Consider the following 11487-nt stretch of genomic DNA (forward strand, 5'->3'; position numbering starts at 1 on the left):
GCATTTGTGGCTTTGGAGAGAACAGAGAAAGCACCATGAGGGACATTAAATTTTTATATTTATTTTATTCTGTAACTAGTGGATCATAAGATACTTTCAAGTAGTGGATTTTCTCAATTATATGGATGTTTCTTTGGATTGCCATAGATCAAGAAATGGATGAATTTGGATTCTCTGTTTTGCTGGATATTGTTTGATTTTGAACTCAAACTATAGTTTAGGGTTTAAAAAACCAAGAAGTGCTATTGAAAAAGAAAATCCAAATCCCAAACATTGCCCCGTTCTTGCAATTTCTCTGTCCTATAAATGACATCAAGAGAGAGAGAGAGAAAAAAAAAAGATAAAAAAGAATCAGACAGTCAACACTTTCAACACCGGAATGGTAGCTACTAGGGTTGGTTGGTGGACAACTATTCATTATTTGTTCTATCGTTTCTAACCCCCAACTATTATTGGGCATAAAAGGCCCACGCCCACCCATGCAACCAAATAAAGTTTTGCACGGTACAATTGCCACATCTTTTCCGAACACATCTTATCATGTGTTACGTATAAGTTAATATACAATTTATTGTTATTTATTTCTACTTTACAGACATTAGCTTAGTTAAGTTAGTTAGGTTGGATGTGCTCTCCATTCTATACTCAAGTTCAAATCTCCCTCAATGTAGTTTAAATTAGAATAAAGTAGACTATTGTTTGTATTAAAAAATAGAGATGAATTTTCTCACACACTTCTAAGGTATCATGATAGTTTGAACCTAAGACCACTGCTTTGCAATTCAAGTTCATTTTCCATTGGACTAGACCCTGTTGCGTTGGTGACAATTAGTTTGTTACCACAAAATTTCTAAATTCATGTCAATTCAGTATATTATTTTTTCTTTTCTTTTCTTTTTTTGTGAGGGGAAATGTAGTGTATATTACTCCTAATGAAAATTTATTATAAGGTATCAAATTAATGGCACGTGATGTAATCGGTGCACGAGAAATTATTGTACGATATTAGAATAATTTCACGTGATGTAATAAATAAATGGACGAGGATTTTATACTTTGAGATATTTTATTAATTCATAAAACGCTTATTGTAACGGATCTTGAGCCTCTACATTTGGCATCGATGCATTTATACGCATTTAAATGAATTTTAACCATTTGATTAATCTTATGGCTAAGTTTAAACCACATCAGCAAAATTGTATTAAGTTAAAAACTCACCTTATGTATTATATCAATCACTCGTGTCATCAAGATCTTCCAACAAGCATATATTTCTATATAATCTAAATATAGTGATTATGGTGAATAGCGGTGGACAACGGCAAGTTGGCCACTGCTAATTGCACAACCAACAATGAAGGTTTTGTAGGTGCTCTTGAGATATTACTTGTTTTTCTCCAAAGATTTTAATAAAATCAGCAGCATGCACAAACAAATGCCATTCAATGGCCTCAAGAATTTAGTTGTTCATATAGTTTGGTTCAAATAGTATCTTTTTTTTGGTGTGGGGTTTGGGGTGTAGTCTGGAGACAATGAAAGATGTTGAAGAGAAGATACGTGGGTGCGGGAGAGGGTGGGTTCATAAAATTGAGTGTTCCAGTGTCTATAAAAGGAGGCACCTTCTACCTAGTAAACGGACCAATCCAGAGCAAACAACATCCTTACTCATTGCTGTAAGGTCTAATTTCACGCTCTATTCTTCCATATTTTTCCTCTCTCTCCCATAAACACATCCAGAGAGAGCAAACATCATCTCTCACCTCTGGAACCCTTCAATGTCATGCTATATTCTTTCATCTTCTTCGTTTCTTTCCCATAAACACATCCAGAGAGAGCAATCATCACCCTCTCACCTCTAGAACCCTTCAATTTCATGCTATGTTCCTTCATCTTCTTCATCTCTTTCCCATAAACACATCCAGAGAGAGCAAGCATCACATCTCACCTCTGGAACCCTTCGATTTCTAGCCATGTTCTTCCATTGCTTACTTTTTTTCTCTTCTGTTAAGCCACCCAAGAGCCTGACGAAGCTTTCATCAAGCTATTGGAAATCTACTAAAGCCACCCATGCTTCTATCTTCTTCCTCTCTTTCCTATAAACACATCCAAAGAAAGCAAGCATCACCTCTCACCTTTGGAACCCTTCGATTTCAAGCCATGTTCTCATTTGCTTCCCCTTTTCTCTTCTATCAAGCCACTTAAGAGCTTGACGAAACTTTCGTCAAGCTGCCAGAAACTTGCTCAAGCCACTCATTCTTCTTGCTTTATTCTTTCCTCTCTTCCTTCAACAAATCCTCTCAAAATTCCATCTCCCCCTTACTTCGAGCCTCTATTTCTCATAGGAAACCCAAGCCTTTTCTCTCTCATGCTAAACTCATGAATGCTCAGCTCCCATGTCACAAGCTTCTCATGCCAACTCATAATATTTATCTATAAGCAACTGTTGGTTTTGTTGGTGAAGGAAGCCAAGGTGTTTCATAAGGCTTCATGAACCTTTCGAAACACTCTTGGGGCCTGATTCTTGAACTCAGACATAGGGGCAATTCCACCCATTTGCTCTTTACAGAAGCCCAGACCCATTCGTCAAGCTACTGGAACAAAAAAGCCCCTACAGCAGTTACTGCTTGAACTAGTTGGTTTTACATTTTGTACTTTATTTGCAAAGCAGCCACTAACTCATTCAATTGCTATAGTTGCTATAGTTGTTGAGTGGTGGTGGGTGTGAGGTGGTGAATAGTGGAGGGAGTTGAGAAAGGAGGAAGAGAAATTGGTTATTTGGAAGATTGAATATGTAGGGAAAGAGGGGGATGAAGGAGATAGAGATTCGTTAGGTGCTGGGAATTTAGGATAGTGGAGGGAGGATTTTGAGATTTTGGTTGCCCATTTTCGCACCGTGGGGAAGAGGTAGAGACCAGCTTTTAGTGTAGGGTTTTGGTCTAACAAAATTGCCCCTCTACGTGAGTGGCACGTGGTTGCTCCGTTAAAGAAATTGACATCAATTTTATCTTGTCCTTGAATTACTACAAATATAAAATTATAGGGTCAAAAGTGAAGAAATTTAAACTACATGGTCAAAAGTAGTTGAAGTGCCAAACTACAAGGACCAAAAATGACTTTTTGCCCTCATTTTAATTCAAAAATCAAAGCACAATGTCGAATTGACGAACCCAACCCAAAGCACATCTCCAATGGGCTGATATTTGGGTTTCTAAAACATAAGGCTCACCGGAGTTTGAAAACAATCATTCCACGTGAATGCTTTTGGGCCACACAATGGGGGCCCAGGCGGATCCCATAGAGCAACTCACATTTCGTGTCATTCTCCTCCACCACTCAGCAATTCTATGGCCCATATTTGATTTATATCTAATCCAACAGTACACAAATCCAATGGCTAACCCAAACTCATTATATTTACTCTCTGATTTCTCACTCCTGTTAAGATAATAACATAAACAAAGTTACTTTTCTCTAAGTTTCACTGAGATTTCTTGGGAATTAAAATTTTTTTTCTGGGCTGAAATGTTAATACAAATAAATTATCATAATATGAATAAAATTAGGGTGGTGATTTTCCCACTCCTTTTTTGTCCACTTATACTCCCTTTTGTTTTTTTAATAGTTTTTATTATAACAAAAAAAGAAGTGTAAATGGAGAAAAGAGGAGTGGGAACATACAATTTTTAACAAAAGAAATGTAAGTGAATAAAAGAGGAGTGGGAAAATCAGCTCTCCAACATTAACTCAAAAATACTAGCAAATAATCAAATTAAGACTTATTAAAGATATAGCACTCAAAATTTAGTAACCCTAGCATAGCACCCTCCATCCGTCGAGACTTGAAGATAGTCTCCAATGGAGTAGGACCTGGGTTTAGCCTATTCGAGATAGCATTAGGCCAACTCAGTCTGTCCAATCCATCATGGTCAAAAAGGCCCAAGATTGAGGAATCATCTTCCTCAAACGTACATGTTGTTTCTGTATCTGCGTGAGAAATGAAGAAACCTTATGGGAAGAGGAAATGAAGAAACCTAATTTAATCGCATGTTATTTCTTTATTTCTTTTTCTTTTTTTTAATAAATTGGACAATAGTATATATATATATATATATGTATATAATATATAAAATTTAGGGCCCCTTAATTGGAGGCCCATGGCCAAGGCCCCTCTTGCCCACCCTCAAGGCCGGCTCTATGTACCTAAGTTCGAATCTCCCTCCCTGTAGTTTAGATTAAATTAAAGTAGACTATTGTGTGTATTTAAAAAAAAAATGTTATCTTATAAAAATCTGATTTAGTATACTCCTAAGGTAAAGTTAGAAAAGTTAGAAAAATGGAGATGGATTTTCTTACACACACTCCTAAGGTATCATAATGGTTTGAACCTAAGACCATTGCTTTACAATTCAAGTTCATTTTTCATTGGGTTAGACCCTGTTGCATTGGCAACAATTAGGTTGCTACCATAAAATTTCTAAATTCATTTCAGTTTAGTATATTGGATTTTTTTTTTTTTTTTTTTATAGTGAGGGGAAATGTAGTGTATATTACTCCTGATAATAAATTATTGTAAGGTATCAAATTAATAGCACGTGATGTAATCGATGCACGAGAAATTATTGATATTAGAATAATTTCACGTGATGCAATAAATAAATGGACGAGGATTTTATATTTTGAGATATTGTATTAATTCATAAAACGCTTATTGTAACGGATCACGAGCCTCTACATTTAACATCGGTGCATTTATACGCATTTAAAAGAATTTTAACCATTTGATTAATCTTATGGCTAAGATTAAACCACATCAGCAAAATTGTATTAAGTTAAAAACTGACCTTATGTATTGTATCAATCACTCGTGTCATCAAGATCTTCCAACTAGTATATACTTATGTATAATCTGAATGTAGTGATTATGGTGAATAGCGGTGGACAACTGAAGTTGTCCACTGCTAATCGCACAACTGACAATGAAGGTTTTGTAGGTGCTCATGAGATATTACTTGTTTTTCTCCAAAGATTTGAATAAAATCAGCCGCATGTACAATTTCCCCTGTAAGATGTGAGATTTGAAATTAATTATGTTTTAATCATGAAGGACTGTTTCAGATAAATTTTTCTATGTACTCGAGGGAATCTTCTCAAGTCCAATATCCAATTGAATATTTAAGTTTTCACAAATTCTTCATTGTTGGGTTAAAGAATAGTTAATTCAAATTTGCCTGCAAATGAGGATTAGATAGAAAATGTGAAAATTTCAGACCTAGCATTCTCACCCCAATAGAGACCCACAAACAAATGTCATTCAATGGCCTCAAGAATTTAGTTGTTTATATAGTTTGGTTCAAATAGTATCTTTATTTGGTGTGTGGGTTGGGGTGTGGTCTGGAGACAATGGAAGATGTTGAAGGGAAGATACATGGGTGACGAGGGAGGAGAGGATAGGGTGGGGCCGAAGCAATGGCATTTGAAAGGAGAAGATGATTGAGGTGATTGATACAATACATAAGGTGAGTTTTTAATTTAATACAATTTTACTGATGTGGTTGAATCTTAGCCATAAGATTAATTAAATTATTATGATTTCTTTAAATGCGTATAAATATATCAATACTAAATACAAAGGCTCGAAGTCCCTTCCTGAGCATGCTAATGGTTATGTCTTAAATGAATTAGAAAATTTATTCTTCCCAAGAAGACAATTAATTGCAACTTCCTTGTGACCACCCCTACTAACCCTTGTAAAATGCAGTTGACCTTTCAAAATCAAGACAGTACATTTTCCGCAATTACCTTAAATGCCCCCCACACACACACATCTACTGATATATATAAACAAGTTCACTCTTTTTGCAAATCCCATTTGAGCAAAAACATAACATATCATGGCAAAAGATCATCTTCAGGTTGTGATGCTTCCATGGTCTGCCTTTGGCCATATGATGCCTTATTTCCAGCTCTCCATAGCCTTGGCCAAAGCCAAAGTTCATATCTTTTTCATATCCACACCAAGAAACATCCAAAGGCTCCCCAAAATCTCATCTGAATTAGAGCCTTTTGTGCATTTAGTCCCCATCCCATTTCCTCCCTTGGACCCTGGCTTCTTGCCAGAAGGTGCTGAGGCAACTGTGGATGTACCCTTTGAAAAAATTGACAACTTGAAGGCTGCATATGATCTGCTGCAGCAACCCATCAAGCACTTCATTGGGCAACATTTGCCTGATTGGATAATATCTGATTCTTTTGCTCATTGGGTGGTTGATATTGGTAAAGAGTATGGTGTTCCAGTTGGGTATTTCTCTCCTTTCTCTGCTGCTAGCAGTGTCTTCTTTGGCTCACCAGAAAATCTCTTGGGTACAAAGAGAATTCATGCTCTGCCAACACCAGCAAGTCTAACAGCACCCCCAGATTGGGTTACTTTTCCTTCAAAGGTGGCATACAGAGACTATGAGGCTGTTTATGTGCCAAGGGGATTTTTTGGATCACGTAATGGAGAAATAAGTGGTGCTGGGAGGCTTGCCAAAGTTGTTTCAGGAAGTCGAGTTTTAGCAATTAGAACTTGCAATGAGGTTGAAGGAGACTACTTAGAAGTGTACAAGAAAATCACTGGCAAGCCTATTTTCTCCACAGGTTTGCTTCCTCCAGAGCAACCTCCAAAGAGGGCAAAAGGAGAAATTACCACTGATGATGGGATCTTTGACTGGCTTGACAAGCAAAAACCCAAGTCAGTTGTGTTTGTAGGGTTTGGGAGCGAGTGTAAGCTAAGCAAAGAGCAAGTCTTTGAGATTGCTCATGGGCTGGAGCTATCAAAACTACCATTTCTCTGGGCACTCAGAAAACCCAACTGGGCAAATAGTGATGCAGGTGCTTTGCCTCAGGGTTTTGCTGACAGGACATCAGAAAAAGGGCTTGTTTGCTTTGGATGGGTGCCCCAGTTTGATATTTTGGGGCACCCATCAATTGGGGGGTCTCTGTTTCACTCTGGATGGGGCTCTGTAATTGAAACTCTGCAATTTGGGCATGTTCTTGTTGTGCTGCCACTCATTATTGATCAGCCTTTGAATGCAAGGCTTCTAGAGGAGAAGGGTCTGGCTGTTGAAGTGAAACGCAAGGAAGATGGGTCGTTTAGCAGAGATGAGATAGCCAAAACACTCAGGCATGCAATGGTGGAAGAGGAAGGAGAGCAGCTCAGAAGCAATGCAAGAAAAGCTGCAGCTGTTTTTGGAGATCACAAGCTGCACCAGGACCATTACATTGGCCAGTTTGTCCATTTTCTGAAAAATAATGTTGCAAAAAGATCATCCTAGATCTTCCCTGTTAGATTGGCAAAATAACCCAAGAATGGAAACCGAACTTGCAGGGCATTTCAGAGAATTTTGTTTATGAATTTCTGTTCTTGATCTTCGTTATTGTTATTATTGCATGTCATATGCGTTTGAATAAAATTTATCACGAGAGTGATGTTTCTGGTTAGTATTATTATATTATTATATTAGCATTTTACTTATGTTATAATAGGACTCCGAGTCACTACATTTAGTATTAAGGTTAAATGAGTTAAAATTTCTTTAAATACGTATAAATGCACCAATATTAAATGTAGAGGCTCGGATACCTCTAAAAGATATTTCCATATTTTTTGGTCGAAGGAAGATATTTACAAAATTAGCTGGTTGCATTGAATTGAACCTCTCTGAATTGGAAGACTCCAACTAAACTTTCTGGCCTCTCCATCTTAAACTTCTCTCTTTTTTTTTTCTTTTTTTTTTTGGTGTGGGTATAGTTGAAACACATTTAAGTACGAAGGGGACACATGATCAGTTATATGATGTATTAGGTCCTTGACGTGATGCTACTCCAATTAACGAGTCAAATGTGTCACTTAATGAGATATGATGGCCAACAACTATCATATTTTTAGATATTTATATTAAGTAAGAACTCATATTATTAGTGTCGGCCTAGGACAGGGACAATCAGTGCGATTGTTCTGGGTCCACTGTCAATGGGGCTCAATTTTTTTTTTTTTAATTTTTTATAAAGAGGTATATTATCTATATATATAAAGTAAAAGACAGAGAATTAGAAAATATTTAAAACACCAGAAAATGCTCTTAGTTAATCCAAATATTAAGAATTAAAATTATTAATTAAATGAGGATAATATGGTAAATTCATACTTTTTCATATTAAAAGAAAAATTAGATAATGAATCCTATTTTTATAAAACACAACTACCTATTATCTTTTTTAATTCTAAAATAAATTTAAATTTTTTTATAAAAAAAAGCCTCTCGCAGGAGCGCGTGCGAAGAGGCTAGTCTATATATAGAGCAAAATGCAGATAATAGTGAAACATTCAAAATACCATAAAATGCCTTTGGTTAATTCAAACATTAAGAATTGAAATTATTAATTAAATGAGGATGATATAGTAAATTCATATTTTTTCATATTAAAAAAAATTAAAATTAAAAACAAAATCAGATAATAGGTCCTACTTTTATAGAATATAACTACCCATATTATCAAATAATAAATCCTAGTTTTTATTTTTATTTTTTTTTTCATGAAGAAACTTTTATATAAAAAAATGCAATGTTCATATATAATACCAGTGGCTAGTTGGGGGTTGAATTTCTGACTGAACAATTGCCATAGCATGTTGGAAGCGAGATAGAAATCCCAAACGAGAAAAAACAAAAAAACAAAAACAAAGCAAAACAATGGCAAGTAGCAAAACCTTGTGGCACTGTAGGCCGAAAGTGAGTGGTTACTAATGTGTCATGTCTTAGACAGTTTATAAGAACATTGCAAATATTGTGAAATGCAAATAAATGCACAATCTCTAAATGTAGAAGTTTAGATTCGAAGTGAGAGTCAATATGTGAAATGAATATCTTTATCTTGCAAAAAGAAGACTTTTAACAATGAAGCTATTATTGGTATTCCAAAAGAATTATCGTGCACTCTTTCTTTGTATAAATATAAATATAGAGAGATTGCTCTTACTACAAGAGTACACAATGCCTTTTTTCGGAGTGCCAATGACTACTCATTTTAGGCCTAGGTCAAAAGTCACTTTTGGTCTCTGTAGTTTAACACTTCAACTATTTTTGACCTTGTAGTTTAAATTTCGTCACTTTTGACCATGTAGTTTCATATTTATAGCAATTCAAGGACATGTTAAAATTTCCATCAATTTCTTTAACGGAGCAACGACGTGCCTCTCACGTGGAGGGGCAATTTTGTTAGCCCAAAGCCCCACGTAAAAGCTGGTCTCTATCTCTTCCCCAGGGAGCACGAAATTGGCCATTTTGAAGCAGATTAGGATTATGGCTCCTAAAAATTTAGTGAAATTCGTCTGGGTTTTCGATTGAGTGCAACGAGAGGGTGTGAAAAGACTAGCATAACTTCAATCGGTTGTTGTTTATGTGAAGAAGCAACGGCAATGGTGAAGAAGAGAGGAGAAGTCAATGGAGACTTCAATAATCCTGGTGAACTTAAAATCTTTAAAGGTTCAATTTTCTGTGCAAAATTGTTGTATAACTTTTATTCGACTTTTCAATGCATATAAGTGGGTTTCAACACTTTTGTTTATTTCATTCTTTTATGGCCTTATTTTCTTTTTTTTTCTTTTTTCTTTTTTTGTTTGAATGGCCTTATTTTGTTCTATAACTTTGGATTTAGAAAGTTATTGCTTTGTTGCTTTAACAGTTACTGCTTGAACTGGTTGGTTTTACATTTTTGTACTTCATTTGTAAAGCAGCCACTAACTTCTTCAATTGCTATAGTTGTTGAGTGGTGGTGGGTGTGAAGTGGTAATGGTAGAGGGAGTTGAGAAAAGAGGCAGAAGAATTGGTTATTTGGAAGATTAAATCTCTAGGGAGAGAGAGAAATGGAGGAGATTGAGATTGGTTAGGTGCTGGGAATTTGGGGTAGTGAAGGAGGAAGGATTTTGGGATTTTGGTTGCCCATTTTCGCGCCATGGGGAAGAGGTAAAGACCAGCTTTTAGCGTGGGATTTTGGTCTAACAAAATTGCCCCTCCATGTGAGTGGCACGTGGTTGCTCTGTTAAAGGAATTGACAGAAATTTTATCTTGTCCTTGAATTGCTCTAAATATTAAATTACATGGTCAGAAGTGACGAAATTAAAACTACATGGTCAAACATGGACCAAAAATGACTTTTCGCCCTCATTTTAATTCAAAAATCAAAGTACAATGTCGAATTGACGAACCCAACCCAAAGCACATCTCCAATGGGCCGATATTTGGGTTTCTAAAACATGAGGCCTGCCGAAGTTTGAAAACAATCATTTCAAACGAATGCTTTTGGGCCACACAATATGTGGGCCTAGGCGGGTCCCACGGAGCACTTACATTTGGTGTCATTCTCCTCCACCACTCAACAATTCTATGGCCCATATTTGATTTATATCTAATCCGACAATACACAAATCCAACTGCTAACCCAAACTCATTATATTTACTCTCTAATTTCTCACTCCTGTTAAGATAATAACATAAACAAAGTTACTTTTCTCTAATTTTCACTGAGATTTCTTGGGAATTAAAATTTGTTTTCAGGGTTGAAATGTTAATACAAATAAAATACCATAATATGAAGAAAATTAACTCAAAAATATTAGCAAATAATCAAATTAAGACTTATTAAAGATGTAGCACTCAAAATTCAGCAACCCTAGCATAGGACCCTCCGTCCGTCGGGACGAATGGAGTAGGACCTGGGTCTAGCCTATTCGAGAAAGCATCAGGCCAACTCAGTCCGTCCAATCCATCATGGTCAAAAAGGCCCAAGATTGAGTAAGTAAGCCCATGTACTATTATTTCTTGGGGCCTACCCGACCCATTTGATCAGCTGCAAATGAAACCTGCCTTATCAAAAGAGAAAATTTGCAAAATGGAAAGAAGAGAATTGGAGTAGCATGTTACGCACCCCAATTGGCAATTGTTAATTTGGGCTGCACCACACTAGAGGAGCCCCAAGAACCCTAGAATGGTTTGGTGGTCCACTACTTGTGCACTACCATAAAAATGTAGTATTTAAATTTAAATATAAAAATAAATATACCTCCACCCCACCCTGACTGGATTTTCCACAAAAAGCCGCAAAAATAGTGGGTTTATCTCATAACTCTTAAGCGTGGCGTGGCTAATGGTCCAATTTCCAAATGGGTAAGGAATTATTTTGTCTCCACCAAAGAAGTGAGTCGAATATTTTTCCAATATTCACCACCAAGAGAATAATATTTATTTATCATCCACCAAAAGATAATACTAAGAATTGTTATTTTTTTCTTTTGCCGAAGTTAGGAAAGAGATGCGATTTTTTCACACCCACTGCTAACGATAGAGGTTCAAACATGAAACAACTTGTTTGCAAATTTATATCATTTTTTTATTGAGTTAAACCTGTTGGCGACCAAGAATTGTTGTTTTATGTAATGTGATATGC

General features: G+C 36.1%; 1 protein-coding gene across 1 annotated transcript; it reads left to right on the forward strand.

The window, feature by feature from the left end:
- On the forward strand, nt 5795-7485 carry LOC18785620 (soyasaponin III rhamnosyltransferase). Its single transcript, XM_007217892.2, has one exon. The coding sequence runs from the start codon at nt 5895-5897 to the stop codon at nt 7314-7316; it is 1422 nt and encodes a 473-aa protein (XP_007217954.1). The 5' UTR covers nt 5795-5894; the 3' UTR covers nt 7317-7485.

This window comes from Prunus persica, chromosome G2 (genome assembly GCF_000346465.2).
Source record: "Prunus persica cultivar Lovell chromosome G2, Prunus_persica_NCBIv2, whole genome shotgun sequence".
NCBI classification, from domain to species: Eukaryota; Viridiplantae; Streptophyta; class Magnoliopsida; order Rosales; family Rosaceae; genus Prunus; species Prunus persica.